The sequence below is a fragment of the Oscarella lobularis genome, chromosome 1, assembly GCF_947507565.1.
Source record: "Oscarella lobularis chromosome 1, ooOscLobu1.1, whole genome shotgun sequence".
Classification (NCBI taxonomy): domain Eukaryota; kingdom Metazoa; phylum Porifera; class Homoscleromorpha; order Homosclerophorida; family Oscarellidae; genus Oscarella; species Oscarella lobularis.
This window is the reverse complement of record NC_089175.1, coordinates 1,066,817-1,094,560: the sequence shown is the minus strand read 5'-3', so window position 1 is coordinate 1,094,560 and position 27,744 is coordinate 1,066,817. Positions and strand designations below refer to the sequence as shown.

Sequence of the window (27,744 nt, the reverse complement as noted above, 5' to 3'; positions counted from 1 at the left end):
ATTCAGATGAGTAGTAGTCGATTTTTTTCTCTTTCTTTATCTGTGTTTGTCGCTGTCTTTTTTTTCTTGAAATTTTGGGTTGGCTACTAAAGGAGACGGGGGCGAGTCTGATTTCGCGCGCGCGTGTCTGCAACGCACGCGCGCTGTGCGTAACACGAGCCGTCTCATCGGAAGGTATCCTATTATTTTTCGTGTGCACGTTTTTTCTTGCGCAGTCGCTCTACGGGAGCTGCTCGGGTGTACATCGGCTCGTCGTCGCCGTCACGATGGTAAGAAAACGTGGACTGAGCGTTTCTTTTCCCTTATCGGCAAGGGGCGGTTCGCTTTCACAGTTTGGCTTCATCAACAAAGCGTTGGAGAACCTCATCGTTCGAAAATACGGCGGACGAGAAGTATGGAACCGAATTCGGTGAGTCATCGGAAGGCGTTTCGCTCGCACCCTCGATGTTTTTCTCGCTTCGACAGCAAGGACGCGGCTCAAACGGAAGACGAGAACCAAGGACTGCAAGAACGGCACATCTACGACGATTCGTACACGTATCGACTTGTGGATAGTGCGTCGCGACTATGCAGTAAGCGAAACCGCGGAACCTCCACGCCCACGACCAGGCTGGTGTTTCTCTTTAGACGTGGAGGCGAGAGAACTCCTCGAAGGCTTCGGTGAACAGTTCTTCATCTGGTGTCGCGAGTACGGTTACGATCGAACGCTCCAGGCGCTCGGCGCTACATTACGCGACTTTCTCACCAATCTCGATGCGCTACACGATCATCTCGCTACCAACATGTTTCCGGGTATGCGCGCGCCGTCGTTTCGCTGCAGCGACGGTTCCGACGGCGAAATCCTACTCCACTACTACAGCGTGAGACGCGGTCTCGAACCGATCGTAATCGGAATCGTGAAAACGGTCGCGCGCGAGCTGCACTCCACGCAGATCGACATGGAAGTCGTGCAGCCAATCGACGACGATCACGATCACGTGGTCTTTAGGATACGGGAAGTGGAGTGCGTACAGGAGAGCGCGCCAGCGAGCGTCGATCGTTCGCCTGTGATACGACAGCGATCGTTCAAGCCCGATCTATCTTACTTGGAGCGTTTCACGTGGCTTCCCGTGCCGCCGAGCCAATTCTGCGTCATCTTCCCCTTCCACATCATCTTCGACGAAAATCACTACATTCGCCAACTGGGCGTGTCACTCTATCGCGTCATCAGCGCGTCGGGCATCAACTGCGACAATCTGCGCATGAACGACATCTTCGACGTCGAACGTCCCCAAGGCATGACGCTCGAATTCCACGAAATCATCTCGCACATAAACATGGTCTTCATTCTCGTCAGTCGCCATCCGAATCGCGACGAAGCGCTTCGTCTCAAAGGTCAAATGGTCTACCTCTCCCATCCGTCGCCTTCCGGCGACGGGCAAATGCTCTTTCTCTGCTCGCCGCGCGTGAGCGATCTCGTCGAATTGAAAGGTCGCCAGCTCTACCTGAGCGATTTGCCGCTTCACGACGCGACGCGCGATCTGATGCTTCTCGACGACACGCGCGCTAGCCAGCACATTCAAATCGTCAAGCTCGAAGAGGTGAACACCCAGCTGAACGTCGCCCATCGCGAGCTCGCCGACGCGCACGTCGACTTGGCGAAGGAGAAGGAGCTCACCGACAAATTGCTCTATTCGATGTTTCCCGTTCAAGTTGCGACCCAATTGAAGCAGAATGAGCCCGTGCCCGCGGAGACGTTCGCTTCCGTGACGATTCTGTTTAGCGATATTGTCGGATTTACGGCTATTTGCGCCGAATCGAGGCCGTCGGATGTCGTGACTATGTTGGATGCGCTCTATAAGGAATTTGACGCTCTTACGAAGGAGAATCGTCTTTATAAGGTCGATTTAATTAATTCATATATATATCCTTTTTTTCTAATTTGCTTTAGGTTGAGACGATTGGGGATGCTTATATGGTCGTCGGCGGCTTGACGAATCCGGAGGATTCTCATGAGGAGATGGTGTGCAATCAGGCGCTCGATATGATGGTGGTCGTGAGGAAAATTCGCGATCCGACCGACGGAACGAGGCACATACACGTAAGAGAGTAATTTAATTGAACAGTAGATGCATCAGATAGAGAGGCAGGCACATCACCTCTTTTGACTAAAAGAGATGAAGTGCTTGGAAAAAGTAAAAGACGGAAGTTGTTTGCTAAAGAGGCAAAGTGCCTAGAAAATTCGATTTAATTAGGTTAGTTTGAATAGATTGCTTAGAAAAAAGAAGTTTTGCTGTAGCGGACACGCGAAGTTGTCCACCACTGTCCCTAGCCAATTTTTCTAAGTTAATTACTTAAATGAGATATCTCCTTTAGTCACATTCCCCAGTTGTCCATCAGTGCCCCTTAGCCGATATTTCTTACAGACAGATCTCCTTTAGTCACAGGCCACGCGTTCTAGAAAAAGAAAAAACCTCCCCTATTGTTCACTTTCCAGATTCGCGTTGGGGTTCATTCGGGCGAGGTAATGGCCGGCGTCGTCGGTCATCTCATGCCGCGCTACTGCCTCTTCGGCGACACCGTCAACGTCGCCAGTCGCACCGAATCGACGGGCATGGCCAATAAAATTCACGTAACCGAAGCAACGCAGAAGTAAGGGCAATCCCCCCTCGCGCGGAAAATTCGTTCAATTTTTTTCTTCTTCTTTCCACAGGGGTCTCGCGCACAAACCCCAATTCGTTTTTGTCGAACGTCACGAAGTGGTGATGAAGAACGTTCCCTTTCCCATGGTCTGCTACTTTCTGAAGGAAAATCGCCTACGCATCCAGCGCAAAAAGGAGCTCGTTCGACGACGAAAAAGCGTCTTCGATCGACCGTCCTATTCGTACGACGACGACGAACGGGAAATCGAAGCGGCGAGAAATCGCGAAGCGGAGGCGAAAGCGGAAGCGGAAGCGGAGCCGGGAGAGGGCGACGACATCTCGGACGGCAGTAGCAGCGGCTCCGACGTCTTTCGTCAATTGGAGCCGGATTTGCGCGAGAGAGGAGTGTCGCAGGTCGCCGGAAAAGTTCTCCTGTTCGGCGCTCTGGGAAGTCTCGCCGCCGCCGTTCTGCTCGGTTTTCGATCTTCGTAATATTTTCAAGGTTTGTGTTCTGGTAGAATAGTCTATAGCTAAGCTAGCTCTAAGGGCCGCACGTTTGTGCGCGTTTGTGTGCGCGCGCGAGTTCGCTTTCTTTTTGCCTTCTTTTTATTAATTCAAAAATCGTTTTAGAAACTATTTGCGTACTTTTACTTATAGGCGGACAGGAATTTTTTAGTCTTTTGTCTTTTCTCTCTCTCTCTCTCTCTCTCTCTCTCTCTCTCGCTCTCACGGCGGTCTTGTGCTCTGTAGCTGTTGTACGACAGTTCGTAAACAGGCGAGTTTCGTTTTGATGTTTTCGGGAATTTCTGACGAAGTCATATCATACCTAATTAGAGTAGATAATATTAATTATAGATTATAAGTGCATAAATACCGGTAGCCAATTAATAAATGCAACTTTTAATTAATTATTGAGGTAAGTGTCACGTGTGAGAGTTTACCTCGATTGTTTTCTTGTGCCGTCCGTGAATAGGAAACTCTTTAGAGAGGAGTGCACTTGCAGTTGAGTGTGGTCATTGAATTCGACCAAAATATCGCGATTTGCCAACTAGGTAATTAAATAATTAATTAATGAAAAAATATTTAACTAATTATTGCTGATTACCCGACTTCCCCGTCCGACGCCGCGAACGAGAACGCTTTTGGTGATCGTTTGATCGCTGGAGCGTCGTCTCATTGGAGTCGGAGCGGAATGGTGGGTGGCAGACGAATAGCGCGGCTTGCTTACGTTCGTTACAGTCGACGGGGCGTACGACGAGTGCATAGAGATCGGTCGCGTTGACATTTCACTCGGTGAAGGAAAGCTTAGAATAAAAAAAAAGGTAATAATAATTATAATATGTACAAGAATTTGGTAGAGTTCTTAATTTTACATGTACATGTATAATTCAAGTGAGATTAGAAATCACTGAATTTATACATGTATGTGCATGGTCAAACTTTAGGTAGAATTCTAATTTTTTTAATTAAAATTTATGCATGTACTGTACCATATGAAAATTATTTTACTACAATTGAGCTCAAAACCAAATCAACACAAATAATTTATGCATCCCTTTAATTAATTAATTAAAATTCTAAATTTATATATGTATACATAGAGATTATGGATTCGCCACAAACACATCTAGAATTACCGTACGTATGTACGTACATAATTTAATTCTATGCTATGCACTCACCTCTTCGTTTTATTCTCCGTTGCCAATCGCCTTTATAGGAAGGCAGAATCATCATCAGAAACGAGCACAAATGAAGCGGAATAGCTTACGTGTCAACGATGACTTGGAAACGACGATGCGTTGGCAACGCAACGGCATCCATTCCCACCTCGATCTTCTTACTCTCAGCATGACACTAACGAACAATCAAACATAAGAGAACAAAGACTGGAAAAAAAAAAGAAGGTGAGGAGGACGGACTTCTTTCGTGTGCCGATACAGCTCGTTCATTTCGACGCTTCCCGTCCGATCTAGCGTTTCGGTCGACTCGAACGTCGCTTGTTTTCCGTCGCTCTGAATCACGTGAACGCGCGAGGAGGCGCCGTGAGAACAGCACACTTTCGCGCCGTCGTAGAAACACGCCTCGAAGTCGCCGTTTTCCATCAGACAGCACTTGGCTCTCTCGGAAAAATAATAGACCTGGGGAAAAATGAAAAAATCGACGCCGCCATTTTTCTTCTTCTCCTCACTTTCGTCGTCTTGGATTGAATCAGTTTCACGTAACGACTCAAATAGACGTATTTGCCCCAAAATTTCGCTGGTAGGTCTTCATATTGAAAACGCCGTTCCGGTTCCATGGACTCGGGCGAACTGACGGTAATCTTATTAATAAATATTAACGAATTAGATAATGGTACTTGATTTTTTATTGTGACGGTAAAATCTTTAATAATAATAATATTATTATTATTATTTGATTTTCTGACGGTAATCTTTAATTATATTAATCTCTATTTACTTTTAACCTGTTTTCCGTCAGCTGAAACTTGGAAGATTTCGTCGACATATTCGTCTCCTTGACGACGACGACGTTTTATTGTCTCCAAGCGCGCGAAACCGTCCGAGGTGATGCTCACCTTATCGCGATAAATAATTATTAATTACGTTCGTTGTGTTGAATTCTACTGACAGTCAAGTTGGGTTTCCTGTGAAGAGTCGGACGAAGTCGGAGTGTGTTCAAAGGCGAACATTTTTCGGAAAAAGACTTTTTTCGATTCTTTTTCGTCTCGTTTTCTTGCTGAACTGAGCTAGTGGCGTCGCCGCTGCACGCCCACGACGACGCTTTCGTGTGCGGAGACCAGTGCCGTCGTTGCCGTCGCCGTCGCTCCTCTTCTATCAACGACGATGATGATGATAGGTTGGAGGTGGCGGATTGAAGAAGGACGGGCATTGGATGGAGGGGTTTTCTCGATTGGGTTGTCGTTGTTAGCGTCGCGAGTCCGCTGTCGTTGAGAACGTGGAGGGAACGGGATTTGGGGGGCGAGCACACTTGGCTCATGAACGGGTGGCTCAGCACGGCTGTGCGAGAGAGAGAGGGAGAAAAAGGTGCGATATAAATAATATTTAATCGATAGAAGAGATCTATTGTATCCCTCTTCTAGCGCACTCAAGTGTCTCTGCAAATATAGCTACAACCCCAGGTACTAGTCAATCAGAAGAGATCTACTCTACTGCTGTACGCGTTTCAGCGTTTCCCTCTTTTTAGCGCACTTGTCTTCAAATGTAGCTACAACCCCCCTGTAACCCAGGTACTACTAGTCAGGAGGGAGAAAAAGGTGCGATATATTAATCAATATAGTATCCCTCTTCTAGCGCACTCAAGTGTCTGCAAATGTAGCTACAACCCGGGTACTACTGTAGTCAATCTTAGGCTTATACTACGCGTTTCCTTAGATACCCCTCTTCTAGCGCACTTGTCTTCGAATGTAGCTACAATCCTGTAACCCTGGTTTACCTTACCTTTGAGGTTTATTCTCTGACTAGGATCTCGTCTGAGCATGGAGCCAATCAAGTCCTGAGCCTCAGCTGACAAATGCCTGTCATCAAATCCAAAAAGAAAAAATCAAATCACTGAAGGTATGTATAAACATATACAAGAAAAAAACGTACTTAGGCATGACGTAGTCACCTGTAGCTACTTTAGTCAACGTTGACTTGACCCCTTCCGTCTAAAAATCCCGTACTTTTTTAATTGCTAGGGATACACTTGATACTTTTCTTTACATCAAATGGAGGTTTTCCTATGAGGAATGTATAGAGCATGCATCCTAGAGACCAGACGTCCGTGTCTAAGCCGTGCGGCTGTCGCGTGACAATTTCCCTTAAAAATCAATAATTAATAAATAGGGTTAAAATTAATTTTTTTTACGGTGATATGAAGTTGGGCGTGCCGCACATTGTGTAGTGTTTCTCGTTTGGCACGTGCAACTTGGCAGCCAATCCGAAATCCCCAATTTTCTAAATTACGAATTTCAACTATTTATTTTTCAGATCAATTATCTCTCACCACTTGCATGTCCCGCGTCAGAAAGAGATTCGAAAGCGTCAAATCGCGATGAACGATGTCGTGCGAGTGAAGATACTGCACGCCTTCGATGACGTGCTTCAAAAATAGTGCAGCTAAAATACGGGAACGTGTGACGTCACTATAAGTCAACCGTGCCTTCACACCTTCCGGTTCTTCAAACGGAGTCGATTTCGTCGCCAAATACCGCTGCAGCTCGCCGTTGTGACACATTTCGAGGATCAAATAGACGTATTGGTCGTCTTCGAAGAAGTGGTAGAGCTGGAGAAGTCGAAATGAGCTCCCCGTGAAAGAAAATTCAGCGCGTGCGCGCCGCCCCGCCCACCTCGACGATCGACGGATGCTTCAGTTGGCAGTGAATTTCGACTTCGTTTCGCACGCGCGACACCATGCCGCTCGTCTGCATGACCTTTTTGTCGATCTGAATGAATGACCGGTAAGCGTTGAGCTAGAAACCCGAAGGGGGGGCCCTCGCACCATTTTGATCGCGACTTCTTGGCCGTTGTGCTTGCATCGCGCCCGATAAACGTTCGCGAAGCCTCCTTTTCCGACCAATTCTAAGATTTTGTAGTCCTGTCGCGCGAACGGTAGAGATGGAGTGTCGCGAAACGGTTTTTTTCACGTTTTACCTCGCTCGCGTTTCCCATTGGACCGTTCATAAGTCCGCGGCTTTGGCGACGAACGCTACAGTCGATTCGTCGCGTCGTGACGATGGATTGAGAGCCCATAGGCGCATAGAGACGAATTTTAAAATTTATCGCGCGCGTTTGACAGTGACGTCACGAGAGCTCAGGAGTCCCGAGCCAAGATTCCCACGCGCAGGGATTCGCTCACGCAAGACGCTGGCGGTGCATACGATACGATTTTAGTCTTCGTGCTACGTTCGAGCGCAAACTCCCTGACCCGAAAGCGTTAAAACGGCTTCTCGCCCCGCCTCCGAATTTCGAGCCCTGAAATCGTTAGCTACGGGTACTATACGAGTCCCAAGTGTCTTCGGATTTACCTGGTAAGCAGTTTCATTACCTCCTATGGGGCTAACTGTTCTTTTTTAGGTCTGGGGTCCTGAGCATGACCCCGTGATGAAAACTGCTCCACCGGGGTCCCGGGCAAGACCCCGTCATCAAAAACTGCCCCGCAGGGGTCCCGGGCATGACCCCCGTCAAAACTGCCTCTGCATGAAAACGCGAGGGGGAAACTCTATGCAATTTTTTTCAATTTATTAAATAAATCATCTGTCCCCTCCCTTTTGTCTATGAGCAGTTTTTGATGACGGGGTCATGCTTGGGACCCCGAAGCAGTTTTTGATCACGGGGTCATGCCCAGGACCCCGAAGCAGTTTTTGATCACGGGGTCATGCCCAGGACCCCGGTAGTGAGCAGTTTTTTTATGACAGGGTCATGCCCAGGACCCCCAGCTCCTACGAGAAAAATTTATACCTTAGTAACAAAGTAAGTATGTATGCTTACCTGCTTATCGTTGAGCAGCTGCAAATCACGTAAAATTTCTATGACACTGTGCCCCAAATGTGCTAATTGTATCATGCACTATAAAATGAATCCCTACGCTACACTCCTCTAACACGTCTTTTCCGATGTTTCGGCCTGTTCGTACATTTGCAATGGGAACAATAGGAGAAAATCATAAGAAACAATACTGAACGTACTCGGCCAGAGACTTGCCAAATACGGGGCGGGGTTAAGTCATTGGAAAAGTCGAAATGAAGCTTCTGCATCGTCAACGGAGACGACAAACGCTCGAAGTCGATCGGCGACGGAGGTTTCGTTTACCGAAAGCGAATTCGAGATACGCGATTTTAGAGAAGGGCGCTGCAAGTCGCGAAGCCCGAATTTCGATTTTCGTTGGTGTCTGCTCGCTTCTTTCGAGTTTCTACGTGTCAGAGTTCGCATCGGAGCCTTTGGGAGCCTTCAGAGAGGCGCTACGCGCAGCAGAACACTTCTTCGTTCCGTCATCGATGACGTCGTCGATCTAACGAGGTTGTCAACGCACGCTAACCAGTTACGAAAAACTTACTACACAGCTGTACACAACATTTCAATTCGTCTTCTTCGAACTGTCGTCATCACTGTTAATTAAATCTCTCAGAGCTGAAAAACTGCTATTATTCACATCTTCCTCGGCGATTTTTTCCGCCTCTTGAACGAGTTCGTCCACTCTGCGCCGCAGCGCTTCGCTGCCCCGCCCACCTGCCCCGGCTTCATCCGGAGACAAAAGTCTCCCAATGTAGTCGTATTTCGTCATGAAATGATCCTCCCAGTCCTGAACGCGCATTCGCTGCACGTGCGTGAGATCGTCGCACGGATCGTAACCGTCGCGCATCTCGCTTTCGTCGGCGACGAAGTTGGCGAAGGCGCGCGTCGCGTCGCGTCCGCCGAACACCGCGTACGGACCGTCCGGACCGTAGAAATCGCGACTTTTCGTCACGTCGAACACCTTGCCGTTGATGGCGAGACCGATCGGCTTCGTTTCGTCGCTGCCGTCGAATTCGCGAAGAGATTCGACCGTGTGGTCACGTGGTTCCATGCGAGGAATCGGCTTCTCGTCGTTGCTCGTCGCCGTTGGCATCATAGGCGGTGCGGGTTGCGTTAGGTATCGTCGCACTAAATAGATTATCAATACGACGACGACGACGAGGCTCCACGGCGAAAGAAACGACTCGGTCTCCTCGGTGTCCATTTTCCGTTTAGCGCGCGCGCGCGGTAAAAACAATCCAAGATGTCCGACGACGCTTTAGTCGCTCTGTCGCCCGTCCACGGTCTCTATCTCAAACCGATAGCCAAAATATCGATATGCGTCACGCTACCCGAAATCAAAACGATCGGCACGACGATATCGAACTGGGAAGTAATGGAACGACTCAAAGGACTCGTTTCGCCGAGCGGCGACGAATTCACGCTACTGCGCGTAACGAAAACAACGCGCCAGCTCCTCTACTTCGAAGCGGAAACGTCGACGCTCAAGCAGGCGCGTCGCGCCGTTCTCGTTCTGAACAAGAAGACGATAAAATTGAGCGGCTTCAGCGAACTGCTCAAAATTCAGGCGAGCGAAATCGATCTCAGCTATCCGGCGAAAAAGGACTGGGAGAGCTACTTTCGCGAGCGCGGCGTGACGAGCTACGAAGCGGGAACGCCCGGCGAACGTCCGGATACCATCCGCATACGGGGTTTCCCCATGCGATGGCTTGCCGGCGCCGGTTCCGGAGCGGAAGCGGCGAAAAAAGACGAATTAGATTTCGCGCGGAAGACTTTCGAAAAATTCGGCGAAATTCGTAGTATCGACGTTGTTGATGTTGCCGCTGTCATGGCAACCAATAAACAACATAGTGGAATTGGGAATTTTTCGTCGTTTGGTGGGTCGGGTGATGATGACGTCACGATTAATTGCGAGGTGATCGTTCAGTATTCGCTCTATTCCGGTTTCGTCGCGGCGATGACGCGAATGCGCGGAATGAAATTGATGAAAAAGGGTCCGGGAAGTCGAGAGGTCACCGTCAATTTGACGGTGGACTTCGACCGGTCCGGCTACTTCAGCGAGAAAAACGTGCGCAAGCGACGTTTCGAGGCGAAACGCTTGGAGGACGCGAAGCGTTTGGAGGAGGAGAAACTTCGACGCGAGAGGGATGAGGAGGAGCGTCGCTTGGCGGCGGAGAAGGCGGCGGCGGAAGCGGCGGACGCTCAACGACGCGTTGAGAAGGAGGAAAAGGCGGCGCGACGTGCCCAACGAAAGCGCGAGCGCGCGGAGAGACGAGCGCGCGAGGCGGAGGAGCTGCGACGGCGCGAGGAGGAGGAGCGCGAGCGCGAGCGCGCTCGCGCCGAGGAATTGAAGCGTATGGCGGAGGTGAGACGGGGCGAGGCGATGCGCGTGATGGAGGCGATTGTGGAGCGCGTGCGAGTCGACGTGGAGCGGGAAATGGAGCGGCGCGCGGCGGCGGAGAGGCGCGAGGAGGAGCGATTGCGACGCGAGGTCGAGGAGCAGTTGCGCGTCGAGGCGGAGGAGCGCGAGAGGGAGGAGCGACTGTCAATGGAGATTCGATTGAGGGATCGGCTCGTGAGACGAATACGGCGAATGGAGGAGAGACGCGAGGAGATTCGACGCGAGTTGGTGCGGAAGAGAGTGAAGGGGACGGCGGCGTTGACGTCGACTGTCGCTGCGAGTAGTAGATTATTGTTGTAGAAATATAATACAATGATGATACAGTAGTGCGTACCGCGCTCGTGAGATGAAGAAGAGATCGTGGCGCGGCGAGTAGCAGACGCAGAGTTGAATAAAACACGATGTGATAGAATCGCAGCAGGAAACGGAAAACGTTCGTTGCATAAGTCAGCGAGCTGACGAGGTTCCCACGGCTGCAGACAGAGTTAAATAGTACTGATATTAATTAAACGTTTTACTAGAATCGCACCAGGAAAACGGAAAACGGAAAACGTTTTCCCGCTTGGACTTTGGACTTTACTCATTGCGCATTAGGCAGCGAGCTGGATCGCAGTTAGATAACACTGATAAAAGGTTTGGTATTGATTCTATTGCTCTTGCATCCCTTCAGCGATCGTATGAATAAAGACGAGCAGGTCATTGTTGGAGAGAGCGAAGGGCACTACTTATAGGGCACCAAACGTTGACAGTACCTGCAAGGGACATATCACACGTATATAGAGAGAAGTCAAGATTATGATAGGACTTACGAAAAATTGCGAGCACTCGCACTTTCGGCACGCGCCACGTGCCTCCAGCTTACACGCGCTGCAATAATAGCGAGTAGAGAGCCAATGCAGGAGGAGCATGCCTACCTGGAACGCTTAGAACGAAATGAACACGAAATGTAAACTCTGACAGCTAATTTGAAGGTAGCCATATACACAATGAGAAAGGAAATGCTTACCGGGCAGATAACCACACCAATTTCGCTACATAAGCGAAGGTGACGTGACTGCGGTTAATCAAATAAGACATCAATCCTGACCGTCAGTCCCCTGCAGGATTCACCCCCCGTTCACTCCTCCCGAGACTCCAGACAACAATCCGTCGAAATCATGAACGCGATGTCCGTCGACGAATTCACCGACTATCCTACGCTCGATCGGCTCGACGACGAATGCCTATTCGAAGTCGGTTTAGTCTCTTACCGCGCGCGATTCGATCCTCTAGTCGCGCGCGGTCTCCTTTGTATATCCTAGGCACTACGCGAACTGGAGCTCTATCACGACTGGGCGAACGACGGCAAGTCGCTGCCTCCTCTCATAGCGTACGGCGACTCGAGCGAGGACAGTTTCGCGGAGTTCCTTCAGCCGGAAGTCGACGCTTCGTCGCCGTCGCCATCCGAGTCGTCTGCGCCGCCCGCGCCGTCGCCTGGCGACTCGGAGGCGACGAGCGGCGGCGAGGAATCGTGCAAATCGGAGGCGCAAAATGTCAAATCGTCGTCTACGTGCGCGCAAGATCAACACGATCGTGTTGACACGCGTCAGAACGATCCAGACGCGGACGCGTCGATATTTCCTATAGCGCAGCAGGGATACATGCAACTAGCGTCCGCCGGCGCGCTACAGGAGCACGAAACGACGCCGTCGTATTTTTATTTCGGCGGTCAGCCGATGGACGAAGCCACAATGCGGCAGATCGCTTGTCAACAATCACTCTACTTTCCTGTCACCTTATTCGCGGGCAATCCGCTCGCCTTCGTCTGCTATTATCGACAAATGGAGGCGGCGAGACGAATGTACCATTGCCAGTATCCGGGATGCGATAAAGTTTACACGAAGAATTCGCACTTGAAAGCGCACGTGCGAACGCACACGGGCGAAAAGCCGTACAAGTGCACGTGGGAAGGATGCACGTGGCGCTTTGCGCGTTCCGACGAATTGACGCGGCACTATCGAAAGCACACGGGCGTCAAGCCATTCAAATGCAACAAATGCACTCGCGCCTTTGCGCGATCCGATCACTTGGCTCTGCATATGAAAAAACACGCGACGAGTAGTAGGTGACGCTCCCCACTTCCTTTTTTTCTTCTTTTTTTTCTCCCCTTGTTCACAAACTGAAACGATAATAAAATAAAAGTAGGTAGACAGTCTATCCAAAAATAACTCGAACGGGGAGGGGGAAAAATCAATTCAATCAATCACGGCGAGTTCCAGCCAATGGCCACGTGGCAAATCAACAGATAGGCAGTCGCCGTCAAGACCGTAACAAGCATCATTGGAAAGCCGTACCTATTAGAGAGAGAGAGAGAGAGAGACAGAGCGACGTGATTCCTTTTAAGAACTCCGTTTCTCGCCATTCATTACTTGAAGAAATAATTAAACGATATGGGATATCCCTGCTGTTCGGCGAGACCGGCGCAAACGACGTTTGCCGACGCTCCGATCAGCGTTCCGTTGCCTAAAAGAACAAAGGAGATACAAGCTTGAATGCAGCAGAGAAAGGGCTTCATCGTTAGTAAAGATATACATAAGCATTTACCTCCAAGACAGGCTCCCATTGCAAGAGACCAGACGAGAGGAGGCAGTTCCAAATTCAATGAAGGATCTCGACCGAGCCCGATGATAATAGGAATCTAATAATAGACAGACGGAGGATTAATAAAATCGACCGGACGGACGCGCTTGTCGACCATGGCCGTTGTGAAGGGGATGTTGTCGATGAACGAGGAAGCGATTGCCGACACCCAGACGACTAGTACGATGGCGACGAGAAGTTGATTCTCAGGGTCAACTTTCTAGAGGTCAAATATTTAATAAATGCATGACACATCGTGGATCATCGTCGTGCGTGGATGTGTCATCCCAGACGCGCTGTCTCACTTTAATGAGATTTGCCGTGTGCTCGCCGATGAAATCAATCAGACCCATTTCTTCCAGTGCCTATATGCTCGATCCGTAGGGAGGCGAGTTTTTTTTGGCACTTCGCTATATAAATACCTCCATGAGAATGAATAGGCCGGCGAAGAAGAGCAGCGTCGCCCATTCGATTTTTTCGAGGAGGAACTCGAGGGAGTGAACGTCGGCGAGTACGATGAGCCAGACGGCACCGAGAATGGCAATCCAGCCTTAAGAGAAAATTGAATTCGTTTAGAGAAGCCCCGTCCTTGAATTCCCCCCTGCGGGGCCGGGGGCCGGGCGCGCGTGTACCGAGTTCAATGTGAAGACTATTGACGAATGAATAGGAGAAGAAGAAGCCGACGACGGCGACGAGAACGACGCTGCTTTTGATTAGAAGCGGCTTGTCCGTTATTCGATACTGCAATAGCAAAGGGCAAATTCCTCGTATTCAAATCAAACGAATGGCACGAGACATATATGCACAATTCGCGTGCCACTCTGACCTTCTTCTCCAATTCCGACAGATTCTTTTTCCACGCCTTCGACGACGAACTGCGACGATGAAAAGTTTATATAAAAAAAGAATACGTGCGCGTTGATTTCCCACTCACTTCCGGTATTGCTTGTTTCGTAGTGCCGTCTCGACGGCGAGCGACTTTTGCATGAGCATCGCTTTGACGGCCTTCTGTTCGGCGGACACGATGGGAATTCTTTCCGCCGCACGTTTCCATATCTCCATTTCTCGTTTCATTTCTGCAAAGGGAGCGGTGTTGTACGTGGCTTCCTGGGATCGTCGAATGACTCACCGGCCACTTCCGGAGGATCCGCGTTTTCCAGAGTCAACTTCCTGTACATTAGTCTGCCTCAAGGGAAAAGGAGAATCAACGCACGTATAAGCAAAACGTCTATACCTACCTCAGTACGCCGTAGCCTGTGAACATACAGAATACAATGCCAATGCAAAGATGAGCTGTAAACGTAGCAAAGGTGATGTTCTAAGAAAAAAGCAAATATAAACGATACCATATCATTCTTTTTCTATTGTACAGTACCGCTTGCGATATTTGTTTGTTTGAGACGATGATCACATTCGGAGGATCTCCCACCGCTGTCAATTTCACAATTAGATATATGTTCTATTAAATATTGGCACGTACCTGTTGCTGTGCCGCCTATGTTCGAGAAGAGGACTTCTGCTATGAGAATGTTTGTCGGATCCAAATTGAGGACTTGACAGAGCCTGGGGGATAAAGAATTATTTTTTGATTGACTGCTGTTGCGTCCTTGCCTAATGCTGACGGGCGTCATTAGAAGGATCGTCGTTACGTTGTCAAGAAAGGCGGATATGACGCCGGAGAAAACGCAGAGAATCGTAATGAGCGGCCACACTTTTCCTTTGGCCAATTTGTAAGCCTACGCAGCAAAGTACGGTCAATGACGTGAGAATCATCCAGCACGACGAATGACGGAATTTGACCTTCAGGGCAGCCCAGTCGAAAAAGCCGGTGCTAGAGAAAATCGCCACGATAGTCATCTTCGAGGAGAATTTTTAGTGAACGATTCGAGGCGTCTGGGATAACTTTGTACCATTCCGAATAGAAGACAAACCGTTTCGTAATCAATCCACTCCATCACTTCCTCCAAAGTCGGTCTCTGAACAAAAGATAAGAACGTTTGATAGAATTCACATTAGTGTTTTTGCATGTATACCCTGTTCAGAAGAGCTAACGTGGCCAGTGCAACGAGACTGCCAAGCAACGCGGCAGTCGTTCGATGAACAAGCTGAAAAAAACCCTCAAACCAAAGCACAGACAGATATCTCTACTTTACCTCAAAAACAATCAAAACGTAGACGAAGATGAGAATGAGTCCAGCATACAAAACCTAAATAAAAAATTATTAATTAGGGATCGAATTATGTGTATTCGCCTATGCGAGTACCTGATACTTCGCTGTCGCTGGCGACCCTTGATAGTATAGTGCAAACGCCACGCGTTCCTCTTCCGTCGATTCGACGAAAAACGAAAGTCGAGTTTGATCGTCATGCAGGCTATAAATGATACGAGTCACATAAAATTTATCTTCTCTCAGCCTTTTTTCTTCTTACTGTTCGTTTTCCACTTCGAACGTCAGTTCTATCGTTTCCGGTTCTCCGTCTGTCGACGACTCGCTCGACGACGCGGACACGTCCGAGTCGTTTTCGTGCGACTGTTGAAAGTAGATGATTTTGTCATGTCTTGGCTGCACATTGAACGAGAGGAAAAGTGAGAAAAAGGAGATAAAATTGGAATCAAAGACGAACTGCAAATACTGCAACGGTTGCGTTGTTTGTTTCATTGATGAGAACCATCTTTACCGTCAGAGTGTGATTCGCATTGCCTAGTAAAGAAACACCATAGAGGAATGAAAAATAAAAAAGTCAAAAGAGAGACCTGTTGTCGAAAAAGGACCTTGACATCTTGTCTTTATTAGATAGTTGGGTTGTCCTTCGTCGAATTTCAAATCTATAAAATAGAAACTGATAAATGTGACTAACTCGTAATTTTATTGACGCGAACAAGTAGGGTTGCCCGGAGAAACGATGAGAAAGTTTGGCGGGGTTTCTATTTCGGGACTGAAAGCAAACGCCATCTAAGGAAACAAATCGATCCCCAAAAAGGACTTCTTATACGCATATTTTTTCCTTACGGCACTAATCACGGCCACGGCGCACAGGACATAGGCCTTGACCTCTTGAAGCCTGGGGAGAAAGAAAACGAATCACGTGTGTGGGCGGAGACACGATTACGAGCTCACTTCTTTCTCTTCCCCGCTTTAGTCATCGAACGCTCGGCGCGCTCGTCGTCGAGACGCACGAGCGGCGTCGATTCGGTCGGAGGAACGCCGTTCGCGATCGGCTTCGCCCGATCGACGTCACTCGTCTCCATTACGATCGCGCTCGAATGCGAGGACTCGCGCGGCTTGCGCATCGTCAGCATTTCCGTCGAGGGCGTGTCGGAATGAAATAAATCGTCGTCGGAGTCGTTAAGACTTGCCTCAGCCATGGGGCCTGCTCGTTTCGCTACGTCACGTGGTCATGTGTTGAGTGTGCAGAGAAACCACTTCCGCGTTTGCGGTTTGAATATCAAAGAGGAAAAGATTCAATAATTAATTGGTCGCGTGAAGGGTGGCGTTCGCCGGTAGACGATCGAATGCGTCACTGATTGCCTTCCTAAAGGAAATAATCAATCAATCAATAGGAGGAGGTACTACTGGCCTCTTGATTTTTTTACATACTGGAAACTATCGTGATGGACTACGTATGACTGTATATGACCACCGGCAACAAGTCGCACTTCACAATCTATATTAAATAAATAAATAAATAAATAAATGATTGGGATACTGTTTCGTCTTACTTTGCCACACTTCCGTAAGCGGTGTTACGCGGGTTCGCGGCATGTATTCGTCGTCTTTCGCCACGACGGATATAATCGATGAATCCGGATGGGGTTTCGGAAAGGAAGACAGATGCGTGAACGTGTCCATCAGCTCCAACATGAAAGTCAACGCCTCCAACGACGGTTTCCCTTTTCCTTGCGCAGCGGACGGCAAAACAGGATCCGACAGAGAACGAATCTTTCCTTGATTAATAAATCAATAATTAATGAATCAATAATTAATGAGTAAAGTCCTCGTAAATATGTGTGGCATACCAGAGTCGCGAATTTTGCTTGCCTGTTCCATGTCTTTCTCGAGAACTTGCCACGTGCAGGCGTCTTTGAAAACGCCCTGATGTGAGAAACGAGGAGAAGCGTGCATCACCCTCTCATATTCCCATGAAATCATCATCCCACCTGAGAGAAAGCCACAGATGCTGTGCTCCACGATAAACAGGGAACGATTGCTATTGGTTTGAGCCAAAAGGTCGATGAAATCGACGCCATCTATAAAGAGCGTCGTCATTTATTGATTTATTGCTCCTGCGCTTTGGTTACGTGGCCGCCCATTGATATTCCCGTTATGCCCAGTGGACCGTATCCCTGCTCGAGACACCAGTTGAAGAGAGCGGCGGTTTCCAACGCCAGACCAAGTCCCATCACAAAAAGATCGCTGACATGCTGAAGAGCTGAACGACTAAGAACAAGGAATATTGATTATTTTAATTGGAATATCCACCAATGTGACTTACGTCTGTCCTAATGGTTTCCTAACGCCATCTAGGAAGATAAAATAATTTAAAGTCAATACAGTACTCAAATGATTTTTACTCACAGAAAGGATTTTCAAGTAGAATTGATCCTATTCCATTTTCCGTGGCCAGCGGTTTCGCCAGCAACTTCCGTCTTCTCCAATAGCGCTAAAACGCCCAATATACATGTGCACAGTCCTAATTGTTCTGCGCTACATGATCGCCTGTGCCGGCCAATTGCACGCAGATGGGCTTTCGATTGGAAGACGGCCAACTCTTAGGCAGGACCATTTGAAATCTGTATACGTAAGAAATCTCTAATATGTGCATGTATCATCTCAAAAGACGCGTTTTATTATTACTGGGCTAGCTCGCTTTCTTTGGGCAGAAAGCCGGGATGGAATTCGGCGAGTGGAGATTGAAAATTTCCCGTGTGCACTTCGTAGTTGTCATGAGAACGGCTCTGCACGTATATCAGTCAGTAGAATCGACACTAAACACGTGCGTGCGCGCGTGAAATAATTTAAAAGAATTTTTTTCTAGTGAATCAGACGCGTGCTTTTTTCATTTTTCGCGAAAAATCGTCGCTGTACTCATTTCTCACGGAACACGCGCACGGCGCATGATCGCATGCTATGGACGCCACAGTAATGAGTATCGTACCTCGGAGATGTTTACTGAGCCTTTCGACGCAGCGATTTGTTGAGGATTTTGAAGTAGCGCGTCTCTCAACGCCAAAAGCCTGTCCAGAGGAGCGAAAGGTGTGCTGGAGGTGTCGCTTCGCATCTCTACGATACCTGAATAGGGTCTCCGACGAGCCCCAGCCTTTCGTGAAGAACTTGGTGTAGATGAATTGCCTGTAGAGGCGATCGGTGAGGCTCATGCGTCTATCTAATCCGGGAGTCTGGCAATGTGTGCGCGCGTGGGCGCGTGACGTTGAGAATAAGAAACCTGTCAAAACGAGTGTCAAAAACTGAAATGCAAAGCAGTTACACAACTTGTAAAATCACTTTTTCCCATTTTCAATTTCGTCGTATTTCTGTTCGATGGCACGGGACCCAATACCTGACGAGTCACACGCGTTTAGCAAGCGCTTCACGGTGGCGTCATTTCGTTCCTTGGCTTCCTTTATCCATGCATCAATAGCCCTTGCCAATCGAGCAACATTTTTCCTGCTATCTTCCTTTATCTGGTCTATGGCGTTGATGCCAAGACCAAGATTCAGCGCGATAACTTCCCACTGTCCGCTTCCCACGTTAGAGATCGCTTCGACCAAACTCGGATACGTCGAAACCTGAGCAGAGCCATCCGGAAGACCCTTTCTTTGGCGGGTGGGGATGCAATCAGCCATTCTTGACTTGGATCTCTCGCGCTAAGACAGGGAGCTAATTCATTATATCGAACATACAAAAAAAGTAAAATGAGATTACCGGCAAAGTTCAGAGTATTTTTTAGTTATACTATGGCGGCCAACACCTGCTTCATCACACGCAAAAAGTAATATCCTAACAGTAATGTCAGTACCCTTGTTAGCTTTTAGCATCCAAGAATCTATAACTGCCCTCAAGCGTACTTCATTGCTTGTATACTTCTGTTCTATCTGATCCAACTTTGTGTGATCAACAAAGAGATTATTTCCTATTTCACGCCACATTGATTGTCCCAAATGAAAGATAGCCTTGATCAGATTTTCTGAGGGCTTGTCATCGTCTTCTGGAAAATTCCTTCATAGAAGCCGTCATCAGACTGCCAAGCACTGCCTCTAAGCAACTCACCTCGCACGTGCACTGGAATCTTTCACTGACACATCCTTAAAAGGAAGAAGTCCATCCATGGACGGTACTGTTTCATTGCACGTCTTTGAAGCTATTGCGAGGCCATCAACATTTAAACTGCAAGAGCAATATGACAACTGCGAATTGCTTCATCTAGAACTTTTACCTCTGCCTCTTGCTATTAAACAACCACGTGTGATCTCGGTTTACCTTGCGTAAAAATGGTGAAAAACTGCCTACTGCTATAAACACTGCTTACCTTGGGATCAAAAAGATTTCTCGCCACCTTTGAGAATAAACATCATATGTATTGATTCGGTTTTTTCCTTCAGCACCATTAAATAGTCATGCTTTATATAATCCCTGCACAATAAGTCTTGCAAAGCAGAATATGCAATTTCTGTTGGTGTAGTAGGATGAATTATTTGCTCATTTGACACTTTGCCGTTGACACATACCACTTCTACAGATACTGTCAATTTACAATGCTGCTCCACGTAAAAATTGGCATGGCCTTTGATCTGATTAAAATAACTGCACTGTTCCATATAATTGTGATGTTTTGTATCGGAGAACAGATACAAGGAAAATGTCTGAACTGAGCGTAACCCGGGTGAACTGTCAGCAACAAACAAAGCATATCCTCGAAAAATATTGCTCTGCATTAATTAAATCATTCATCATTTTAAATCGAAGACGGACGCTGCCATTCTTACTCTGCTTGGTTCCATAAGAGGAGCGTGATCTACTCTGTCATTCCCTTTCATTATTAGAGATGGTTCTGAGAAGCATACGAATTGACAGCAAACTCATTGCAACACTCAGATCTTACGTTTGGCTAGATCGGTTGCAAGTTGCTCTCCTGCAAGTAATTATGTCAGGTTCGAAAAACAAAAATGCTGACAAATGATTTTACCTAACGTCAATTCAGCAGATGAATCGAACTCCTCGCGAAGCAGCTTCCCCAGTTCGCCATCATCGTCGTCGTCGTCGTCGTCGTCGTTCTCAGCGGCGGCGGCGGCGGCGGCGACAGGAACGGCGGTCTGATGAGATTCTTGGTGAATTCGAGAAGCATTTCTTCGACCAGAGTTTCTTCGAGCGTTAGGCCCACTTCGACCAGCGTTTTTTTCTCCCAGGACTTCAAACTTCTTGATAAGCGCTCTAACGCTCATTGCGGGTTCCTTTTCCGCGTGAAATGTGGGGACGACTTTGTGCGAGCATGCGCCTTGTGTTTTTTACTTTTTCAGTAGCTGCCTGCAATGTCTTACGTTGTTGACGCTCACTTCCACGTTTGGTCAACGAAGACACACCCATGGCTAAAGAATGTGGTCGGCGGAGGTCACATAGCCGGCGATTTCGGTATGCACGCTGCACACGCGAACTCCCCCCCAAAAAAACATTGTCGCTCGCCTAGCTCCAATTATCGAATATTCAATCGACGATTACATAAAAGATGCCAGGCCAGCTGGAGTCGCGAAAGCGGTTCACGTCGAAACGGTTATAGATCCGCTAGAGGAAACGCGGTACGAGCTACGCTACGCCTCCTCGTTTACGTCATTTACATTTTTTGCGGCGTGCGTGCAGATTTCTCAGCGAATTGCCTTCGAAAAACGAGCTCGGCTTTCCTCAAGGTACGCGTCTACTCACCCTGAACCTTCCGCCGTTATCGGGTCACGCGACCATTAATTAGGCATTGTTGCTCATTGCGATCTCCACGCTGACGATGCGGCTCGAATTCTCGAAGCTCAGTCGAAATACGAGCGAGTGCGCGGCATTCGACAACTCTTGGATTATCATCCGACGTGCAAGGAACTTCGTCAGGCACCGCACGATAAATTTCTCGACGATCCCGCCTGGTTGAAGGGATTGGCTCTATTGGAGAAATACAATTTTTCCTTCGACATGCACGTGACGTACAATCAAATGGAGCGAGCGAGCCGCGTCATTGGAAATCATCCCAACATTCAGTTCATCATCGATCACAACGGACTGCCTTATGACAAGGATGAAGAAACGGTCAAAGCCTGGCAAGAAGGTAGGATATAAGACGGTTAATATTGACTAAACGAAATCATGCTCAGATTCTCGTACTGTACCTTGTATCTGACCTCTACACCCTTATACGCAGAATTGGTGTGACCCTATACATAAATATTTCCTAAGAAAAAATCTAAATTGGTTTGATCTTTAACTGTACAGTACTGTAGTCTTACCAGAAGAAATCCTAGACAGAAACCGGAGAATTGATTTTGGTCTTTTTACATGTACCAGGTCTTAAAAAGATCTCTCAGAATTCCAACGTTGCTATCAAATTGTCGGGCTACGCAATGTTAGACCGCTATTGGACGGCAGAAAGTACAAAACCTCTGATTGAATTCACCGTGACCACGTTTGGAGCTGACAGGTAGGGAGGTCCACACATTCCTTTTCTCAATAGATAGATACATCTATTGATTGAATTAAACAGATGCATGTTTGCCTCGAACTATCCCGTCGATAAAATCAATTCAACGTACCAGGGATGCCTCGACGCGCTCAAAGCAAACATAGCGCGCTTCTCCGACGCCGAACAGACGAACATATTAGCAAAAACGGCGGAACGCGTCTACCGCATCTGACCATCGTTTTTTTTACAACGTTCATACGCTTTTTTATATGTTTCGTATCGTGATTTCGGTTTTTTTGAATAAAGCATCACCCCCCGTTAAACAGTGTACAAAAGATTAGCATTACAATGCAGACGGCCAGGCCCCGTCCCTGTCTCATCTCATTTACTCCCCTATGAATAGATATCTCCTTCTCTACAAAGCCTGGACACTGTGCATGCTCCCACCCCCCATGGCGCTCATCACTATCTTATACAAATACGCTCCTCTGGCCTCAATCCGGCCGATAAATGTCTTCCTTTGGCAGGAATTCAATGAGTAGGACCTATAAGAGGGGAGAGGAAGAACGCGTACGATTTCAAATAAACGTTCCGCGCCCGTCCCACGAAATCGTACGTATTCTTTTAGATTACTGTCGACAATCGGCTCTTTACTGAGACGTAAATGAAAGCCGAGCTACGTCAGAGGGAGTCTCTATAAATAAGTGCTACATTGCGACGTGCGTGTGTACCTTGTGATACAATCGACTGTTTTCCCATGACAACGCTTTGTCGAGACGCACGCGAGTCTGGAACACGAAAATATCATCAGACATATGACGTCATTTTCGGAGAGCAAAAAGCGTATCATTTTTTTACTCGTTTGTTGAGATAGACGACGGGTATCATGGAACATCCGCCGGTGCAACAGCAACAGAGAACGCCGCAGAGGAGCCATCGTACGGTGAACGGTACCGTGTGACCGAGAAACGAATTGATTCGACCGATCGTCGCATCGAACTCTTCCGAGGCGATCTGGCGTGCGATCAATGGAAATCAAAAAATCTCGAGGGTTTTCTCTCCTATGCATGTGCATTTTCCTTCCTAAGTTTAGATCGAAGCCCCTACCAATTATAGCGGATGCTCAGACTCCTGTTGGCTCATGCATATGCTCTATCTGTCTCATGTAAAGTGATTGCACCCCTCTCCTCTCCTCCCTCCCCTGAGGACCCCTGGCTTCCGCATTCCGGTGAGTCATTCTCGGTTTTATTTCGGCTCACCTTTCCTGTCAGGCTCGACGGATAGTCGGTGTTGAATTTGTTGTTGAGACCGAATCTGCGAGGCGGAAGTCCGTCAGATGCTATGCGCGATTCGCGTGACTCGATTTGGGGCTTTACACTGTCATTCGTCCGATGCCGCGGATTTTTAGCGGTTCCGGCGTTGTGCTGAGGACGTAGCTGGGCAGATTGTCGAGATCGACTTCGACGATTTCGTCACTTTGTTCGCTCATTTTCGATATCAACTTGAGTTTGAAATCAATCGGGAATTCCCTTGGAACGAAGACGAAACTGAACGATGGTGAGCCGTTAGACGATCGTCGACGTTTAGTAGAGACTGTATGGCAAATTGCAGAGTACTCGGACTCACCTGTTATTGGACGCCGATTGTGAGCCGACAAAGGAGCTTCCATCTGCCGAAGCCCGTATGTACGGTTCAACCGACCCTTTAGAGAACAGGCAAGTTGCCCAAAGCTCGCATTGTCGACCAGAAAAAGTTTTAGTCGTGTTCTAATTCCTCGTCGCCTCTTGCAGCTTTCGTAGAGCAAATCACGTGACCAGAACGCCACACCCACTCGAAAAATCAGAGCGAAATGTAAAGAAGAAATCAACGCTCACGATAATCCCGTATGCATTTAATTATTTTATGCAGTACGCTAAAAATGAGGAGCATATGCGACTGGAGCTTCTACGGCACGTGCAAGGTCTTCACGCCCCGTTGAATTTGAGAATGGAACGAGCAATCGCAGCCAAAGTAAGCAGTGCAATATCGTTCAATATTGACCCGGCTAATGGTTCCACGGATTGATAAATTGGCCGTTCATCTTTCGTGACCGCGAGCGCCTTTGTTTTCTCACTTTGGCGCGTTTGGTCTTCGTCATTTTATTTTCCTTCTCTCGTAGGTGGGTCATATGGCTCCCCTCCGGGGGTCCCACCTTCTGCTTGACGTCTTGACGGGCGCGGACGAGACGATTGGATTCGACGACGTCCTGGGTGGTAAGTCACGGCACACGCGCGCGACGCGGAACCGCTTCGTCGCATGAAAGAAAGCATGAATGAGTTGCGGTGGCTTGACTGCTGCGCCGCTCGCGCCAAATTCCCCTCGCGCACGCGCGCGAACGGAACCGCTTCGCCGCATGACTCAGTGTATCAATGAACGAGCGAATGAACGATCTGCGGTCGGTCGACGAACTGCTGCGCCGCGCACCGAAATCTCCCCCTCCCATCAATCCCTGTCGAATTTTCTGTGACAGGGGGGGCGTTTGTTCTCGTAGGTGCCAACGACGAGTTCCGGGAAATAGCGGAGGAGACCGATCACGCGAAGTTGATTCGCCGCGCTTTGAACGCCGACGCCGCGCCGTGAAAACGGCGCCATCCGGCGCACGTGCCGCGCGCGCGAAGGCGTTTGTAACTCGACTCGGTTCGCGGCGCTCCAAACATTGACGTTCGTACGCCTTCGAAGTATATGCTAATACACGAAATTAGAGCAGCTGTGTGTATGTTTAATTCGTCATAGTCGACGCACTCTCGCACCCTTATCGAAGTCGGCGTCCAATCGTTTCGTAGCGCACCGTCCTGTTTAGATCGATCGCTTAGCGACCGTCGCATCGTTTGTGTATAACGCTCGTCGAATCGTAATTGCGTTTGTCATCGTGACGGTGGGAGGGGGCTCGGGGGATAAACGCAATTGCCTCTGTGTATCCGTTTCGGCTGCTTGCCTAACCGCATTTGAGGCGGCACGTGCCAAGCGCGAGAGAGCGGCAATATAAACGTCGGGAGCGGATGCGTTCGTCTCAGTCTCGACCCTCGCGCCCCAACGCCAACGCAATCACGAGCGATCGTCTTTCCTCGTCTACGAACCGACCTCACCGTCTTTCCTAACGCACAGAATGAGTCACGCGAGCAAAACCGCGCTCTCTCTCGTCGCTATCTTCGCCGCAATCGTTCCAGGTACGCTATTTTGTTATCTCCGCTTTCGATCACTCCCCTCCTCTCCTGATCGATCGGTCGGTCTTCCTCCCTATCCAATAAATCGTGCGGTGGTCGCGACTCGGGATTCGTCCTACTGTACTGTGCGCGTCTAATCGACTAATTTCGGTCCGGTAGCCTTAACTTCCTAATTCAATACGTACGTCGTAAGAGACGACGAATATAGATGCGCGAATCGAGTGCTATACAGCATGCATGAGAAAGGGCTGGGAAACGATTTGCATTGGTCGCGATGATAGGAAAGCATTTACGAATGTAAAGAATGTGGCGTAGAGCAGCTAAACCGCGAACGGAATGCCGGGGTTTGCGTGCTCCCCATTGGAATGGCGCGAAACTGTTCTATAATTTGATTGGTCTGTTGCTTAGGGTTTCTATTGGCTGAGAATCCCACGCTGCCAACGACGACAACGACGAGTGGCGGCAGTACCGCAAACCCGGACGAGCGAATCGTTTTCATTCCCCAAGTGGAATTCGTCATGAAAACGACCGGAATTCGCGGCGAAAACGCCACGTTGGAATGCCCCTTTTTCACGATGAATGAAATCGTGCGCGTCACGTGGACGCGTCGACGTCTCCCATTGGAGCAGGCGAACGAGCGCGCCATCGTCGCGAGCGACGGAAAAGCGCACATTCAGAATCTAACTCGCAACGATCGCGGCTCCTATCAATGCACCGTATACGTGCGAGGAGGCGTGCCCATACGATCCAAAGTCAAGCTTCTCATTCAAGGTACACGATTGTGCGGTCCGCGCGCGCGCAGAACATGTGGAACCAATTAGAAAACGCTTGCCCTTTTCCCGCGCACTATCCTGTTTACTATTTACATAGCGCACGCGTTGTTCCGTGTTGAAGGGAATCGTTTTAGTAACGCCCGCCTTTTTTCGCAGAAAGACCGACGCTGTTAGTGCGACCCGCCGCCGTCAAATTAGCAAACGCCGGCGATTCAATCGCCCTACATTGCCCCAATCACGGCCGACCGACGCCGCGAGTCGTGTGGTTTAAGGACGGCGTTCGATTCAACGCGAACAACGAACGAATCATTCAGTATCCGAACGGGAAGTTGTTTTTATTTCGCGTCGGATCGACTGATGCCGGTAATTACACGTGCCGAGTGCGTAATCATCACGGGGAAGTCGTCGCGACGACCGAAGTAATCATGCTCGGTGAGTTCAGTCAAAGAGCCGGAGATTACCGCTCTATATCCGGGTGCCTCTCTAATTTAGAATCTCCCTCTATCGCTTTTCTAACCGAGCCGAAAGTCGCGGCGAAGGGTCGAGTCACGCTTACCTGTCGCGCGATGAGCGAAGGCCAGCTCGGAATCCATTGGGAGTTCGCGTCGAAGAAACTCAGTCACAAGATAACGGAGCGCGTCGAGACCGAGCCGAATGGACTCAAAGTCGTAACGAGCTCTCTCGACTTGCGAATCACCGGCACTAAACGCCGCTGGGACTTCACGTGCAAGGCGAAAAACGAACACGGGAGCGTGAAGCAGTCGACGTTCATTGGCCCGTATTAGATGTACGTCATCGAAAAACGCCAACGCGCCTAAGACGAAAGCATGTACACAAGGCAGGACTATATTTTTTCGCGTCGAACTCTTTCTCGTAGGCTTTCTCGTGCACGAAACGGTTTTTTCTGTAGTCTCGTAACGCATGGATTCTTCGAAGAGACCAATCCGTTTAGACTGTTGCTGTGACACATGTACAAAATACAATGGCAATGATAATTTACAATATGTCCTTCCTGTCACAACAAACACCCCTATCAATGCATCGCTACTTATAAATAAGTTTGTCAGTGTAAGGAACAAAAAGGCAGAAGCCAAGGAAGCAGTGGGCTTCATAGAATCAGGTCCCGCGTTCGTCATAATCGCATTGGGATAATTAATTGGACCACCTGGCCAGACCGTAGCGCAAAAGGCCCACAAACATCAGAAGGATTCCTGAGGGAGGGAGAAGACCGCAAATCACGAACCTGAACATGTCGACAAATTCACTTACCCGTTCCCAACACAACATAGCTAACCCATCCCCCTGCAATATTATACAAGAGAAAAGAGGCCCCCAAGCCAGATAAGCTTCCACTTTGACTAGCTACAGACGTAGGTTGGAAACATATGAGTAGAAGCAGACCCAACCAGCTGAATATTGTAACGACTAGACAACAGACTTTTGATGTACGTAGATGACGGTGACGACTTCCTTACAGAGAAAACCGATGAGGAACGTGAGGGGCGTGCCCGTTTCAAAGGCCTTTTCGCGAGGAGTCGATTTCATAGGGATTTTCGTTTCTTTTGTAGTTGGATATAACGAGTAGGGCGGAGGAAAATCGTCTGAGACGACGACTAGGGGGACTTTGGTCGCGTTTTCGGCATCGGATGGGTTGTCGATCTGGAAGACGTTTCTACTACGATTTGAGCGTCTCTGTGCAGCTTACTAGTTCGTATTCCACGTGGGAAGGATTCGTGTCTTCGACTAGGAGCACTGGCTGAGCGTTGCGGCTCGATTTTTCGTCGAGAATCTGCACGAGAAGCAAAAACGCCGATTCGCCACGATTTTTCTTTTTCTTTTGAAATAAATCGGTTACTAACTACCTCGTAATGCAAGCCGCTCATCTCCAGAACGACGAAAAGTCGAAGAAGCCTGAAGAAACGAAGATTGAGTATTGCGTTGAAATCAACGTGACGA

At 48.6% G+C, this 27,744-nt stretch overlaps 12 protein-coding genes and 3 long non-coding RNA genes across 18 annotated transcripts; 8 read left to right on the top strand and 7 right to left on the bottom strand.

Moving 5' to 3' along the window:
* Window positions 1–112: 112 nt before the first annotated feature.
* LOC136194075 (guanylate cyclase soluble subunit beta-1-like) lies at window positions 113–3,412 on the top strand. Its single transcript, XM_065983112.1, has 7 exons — window positions 113–269; window positions 333–409; window positions 466–572; window positions 628–1,880; window positions 1,931–2,080; window positions 2,477–2,631; window positions 2,693–3,412. The coding sequence occupies exons 1-7, from the start codon at window positions 267–269 to the stop codon at window positions 3,111–3,113; spliced, it is 2,166 nt and encodes a 721-aa protein (XP_065839184.1). The 5' UTR covers window positions 113–266; the 3' UTR covers window positions 3,114–3,412.
* On the bottom strand, window positions 3,200–7,712 carry LOC136194066 (serine/threonine-protein kinase PLK4-like). The gene is made up of 20 exons (XM_065983101.1): window positions 7,651–7,712; window positions 7,551–7,597; window positions 7,277–7,489; window positions 7,125–7,220; window positions 6,973–7,068; window positions 6,794–6,908; window positions 6,630–6,742; window positions 6,492–6,580; window positions 6,347–6,443; window positions 6,233–6,291; window positions 6,083–6,159; window positions 5,253–5,641; window positions 5,089–5,199; window positions 4,813–4,944; window positions 4,544–4,762; window positions 4,393–4,478; window positions 4,304–4,333; window positions 3,727–3,925; window positions 3,563–3,669; window positions 3,200–3,447 (listed from the first exon to the last, which is right to left on the bottom strand). Exons 3-20 carry the CDS (start codon window positions 7,373–7,375, stop codon window positions 3,348–3,350), a joined length of 2,214 nt encoding a protein of 737 aa, XP_065839173.1. The 5' UTR covers window positions 7,376–7,489; window positions 7,551–7,597; window positions 7,651–7,712; the 3' UTR covers window positions 3,200–3,347.
* On the top strand, window positions 4,573–5,971 carry LOC136194091 (uncharacterized). 2 transcript variants are annotated; one of them, XR_010671517.1, is made up of 5 exons: window positions 4,573–5,188; window positions 5,255–5,668; window positions 5,725–5,763; window positions 5,829–5,871; window positions 5,936–5,971. It is a non-coding gene; the product is annotated as an uncharacterized lncRNA (long non-coding RNA). The 2 variants fall into 2 exon arrangements; XR_010671516.1 differs by lacking the exon at window positions 5,936–5,971 and having other exon boundaries at window positions 5,829–5,892.
* Window positions 7,713–8,656: 944 nt separating the features above from the next.
* Window positions 8,657–9,316, bottom strand: LOC136194082 (uncharacterized). Its single transcript, XM_065983125.1, has one exon. It carries the CDS (start codon window positions 9,231–9,233, stop codon window positions 8,700–8,702), a length of 534 nt encoding a protein of 177 aa, XP_065839197.1. The 5' UTR covers window positions 9,234–9,316; the 3' UTR covers window positions 8,657–8,699.
* Window positions 9,317–9,358: 42 nt separating this feature from the next.
* LOC136193931 (A-kinase anchor protein 17A-like) lies at window positions 9,359–10,955 on the top strand. The gene has a single exon (XM_065982943.1). The coding sequence runs from the start codon at window positions 9,381–9,383 to the stop codon at window positions 10,836–10,838; it is 1,458 nt and encodes a 485-aa protein (XP_065839015.1). The 5' UTR covers window positions 9,359–9,380; the 3' UTR covers window positions 10,839–10,955.
* Window positions 10,956–11,638: 683 nt separating this feature from the next.
* LOC136194008 (Krueppel-like factor 12) lies at window positions 11,639–12,754 on the top strand. The gene is made up of 2 exons (XM_065983018.1): window positions 11,639–11,770; window positions 11,840–12,754. Exons 1-2 carry the CDS (start codon window positions 11,696–11,698, stop codon window positions 12,644–12,646), a joined length of 882 nt encoding a protein of 293 aa, XP_065839090.1. The 5' UTR covers window positions 11,639–11,695; the 3' UTR covers window positions 12,647–12,754.
* LOC136193920 (P protein-like) lies at window positions 12,654–16,616 on the bottom strand. Its single transcript, XM_065982932.1, has 25 exons — window positions 16,277–16,616; window positions 16,169–16,220; window positions 16,039–16,111; window positions 15,913–15,984; window positions 15,783–15,859; window positions 15,588–15,721; window positions 15,422–15,530; window positions 15,311–15,364; window positions 15,191–15,262; window positions 15,068–15,133; window positions 14,958–15,014; window positions 14,769–14,893; window positions 14,638–14,720; window positions 14,533–14,588; window positions 14,396–14,475; window positions 14,287–14,339; window positions 14,092–14,233; window positions 13,984–14,032; window positions 13,790–13,898; window positions 13,580–13,707; window positions 13,463–13,522; window positions 13,273–13,377; window positions 13,122–13,215; window positions 12,947–13,040; window positions 12,654–12,871 (listed from the first exon to the last, which is right to left on the bottom strand). The coding sequence occupies exons 1-25, from the start codon at window positions 16,522–16,524 to the stop codon at window positions 12,781–12,783; spliced, it is 2,283 nt and encodes a 760-aa protein (XP_065839004.1). The 5' UTR covers window positions 16,525–16,616; the 3' UTR covers window positions 12,654–12,780.
* Window positions 13,432–15,395, top strand: LOC136194042 (uncharacterized). The gene is made up of 2 exons (XR_010671508.1): window positions 13,432–14,467; window positions 14,530–15,395. It is a non-coding gene; the product is annotated as an uncharacterized lncRNA (long non-coding RNA).
* LOC136193963 (protein ABHD18-like) lies at window positions 16,555–22,009 on the bottom strand. 3 transcript variants are annotated; one of them, XM_065982983.1, is made up of 23 exons: window positions 21,943–22,009; window positions 21,640–21,873; window positions 21,523–21,584; window positions 21,344–21,450; window positions 20,343–21,298; window positions 20,259–20,288; window positions 20,143–20,207; window positions 19,686–20,085; window positions 19,593–19,636; window positions 19,427–19,543; window positions 19,082–19,375; window positions 18,449–19,023; window positions 18,315–18,393; window positions 18,014–18,114; window positions 17,868–17,949; window positions 17,735–17,819; window positions 17,652–17,679; window positions 17,458–17,596; window positions 17,317–17,406; window positions 17,176–17,251; window positions 16,879–17,103; window positions 16,757–16,823; window positions 16,555–16,691 (listed from the first exon to the last, which is right to left on the bottom strand). In XM_065982983.1, the coding sequence occupies exons 12-23, from the start codon at window positions 18,532–18,534 to the stop codon at window positions 16,628–16,630; spliced, it is 1,122 nt and encodes a 373-aa protein (XP_065839055.1). In that variant the 5' UTR covers window positions 18,535–19,023; window positions 19,082–19,375; window positions 19,427–19,543; window positions 19,593–19,636; window positions 19,686–20,085; window positions 20,143–20,207; window positions 20,259–20,288; window positions 20,343–21,298; window positions 21,344–21,450; window positions 21,523–21,584; window positions 21,640–21,873; window positions 21,943–22,009; the 3' UTR covers window positions 16,555–16,627. The 3 variants fall into 3 exon arrangements, with proteins under 3 accessions (XP_065839055.1, XP_065839048.1, XP_065839060.1); XM_065982976.1 differs by having other exon boundaries at window positions 19,593–20,085; window positions 20,343–20,935; window positions 20,989–21,298; XM_065982988.1 differs by having other exon boundaries at window positions 19,593–20,085; window positions 21,640–21,746; window positions 21,807–21,873.
* LOC136193997 (uncharacterized protein y4mH-like) lies at window positions 20,655–22,129 on the top strand. The gene is made up of 6 exons (XM_065983008.1): window positions 20,655–20,785; window positions 20,841–20,949; window positions 21,011–21,057; window positions 21,117–21,461; window positions 21,698–21,830; window positions 21,894–22,129. Exons 1-6 carry the CDS (start codon window positions 20,686–20,688, stop codon window positions 22,042–22,044), a joined length of 885 nt encoding a protein of 294 aa, XP_065839080.1. The 5' UTR covers window positions 20,655–20,685; the 3' UTR covers window positions 22,045–22,129.
* Window positions 22,086–23,333, bottom strand: LOC136194030 (cysteine-rich hydrophobic domain-containing protein 2-like). The gene is made up of 6 exons (XM_065983038.1): window positions 23,189–23,333; window positions 23,072–23,126; window positions 22,671–22,826; window positions 22,544–22,600; window positions 22,429–22,488; window positions 22,086–22,357 (listed from the first exon to the last, which is right to left on the bottom strand). The coding sequence occupies exons 1-6, from the start codon at window positions 23,299–23,301 to the stop codon at window positions 22,307–22,309; spliced, it is 492 nt and encodes a 163-aa protein (XP_065839110.1). The 5' UTR covers window positions 23,302–23,333; the 3' UTR covers window positions 22,086–22,306.
* LOC136194038 (proteasome maturation protein-like) lies at window positions 23,120–24,600 on the top strand. Its single transcript, XM_065983051.1, has 6 exons — window positions 23,120–23,369; window positions 23,424–23,527; window positions 23,603–23,663; window positions 23,721–23,822; window positions 23,971–24,064; window positions 24,343–24,600. The coding sequence occupies exons 1-6, from the start codon at window positions 23,367–23,369 to the stop codon at window positions 24,429–24,431; spliced, it is 453 nt and encodes a 150-aa protein (XP_065839123.1). The 5' UTR covers window positions 23,120–23,366; the 3' UTR covers window positions 24,432–24,600.
* LOC136194049 (uncharacterized) lies at window positions 23,689–26,555 on the bottom strand. Its single transcript, XR_010671509.1, has 2 exons — window positions 24,602–26,555; window positions 23,689–24,536 (listed from the first exon to the last, which is right to left on the bottom strand). It is a non-coding gene; the product is annotated as an uncharacterized lncRNA (long non-coding RNA).
* Window positions 24,861–26,790, top strand: LOC136193986 (neural cell adhesion molecule 1-like). The gene is made up of 4 exons (XM_065982997.1): window positions 24,861–25,018; window positions 25,424–25,786; window positions 25,945–26,220; window positions 26,281–26,790. The coding sequence occupies exons 1-4, from the start codon at window positions 24,958–24,960 to the stop codon at window positions 26,571–26,573; spliced, it is 993 nt and encodes a 330-aa protein (XP_065839069.1). The 5' UTR covers window positions 24,861–24,957; the 3' UTR covers window positions 26,574–26,790.
* On the bottom strand, window positions 26,762–27,744 carry LOC136194020 (uncharacterized). The gene is made up of 5 exons (XM_065983029.1): window positions 27,651–27,744; window positions 27,494–27,577; window positions 27,264–27,447; window positions 27,058–27,213; window positions 26,762–26,999 (listed from the first exon to the last, which is right to left on the bottom strand). Exons 1-5 carry the CDS (start codon window positions 27,669–27,671, stop codon window positions 26,941–26,943), a joined length of 504 nt encoding a protein of 167 aa, XP_065839101.1. The 5' UTR covers window positions 27,672–27,744; the 3' UTR covers window positions 26,762–26,940.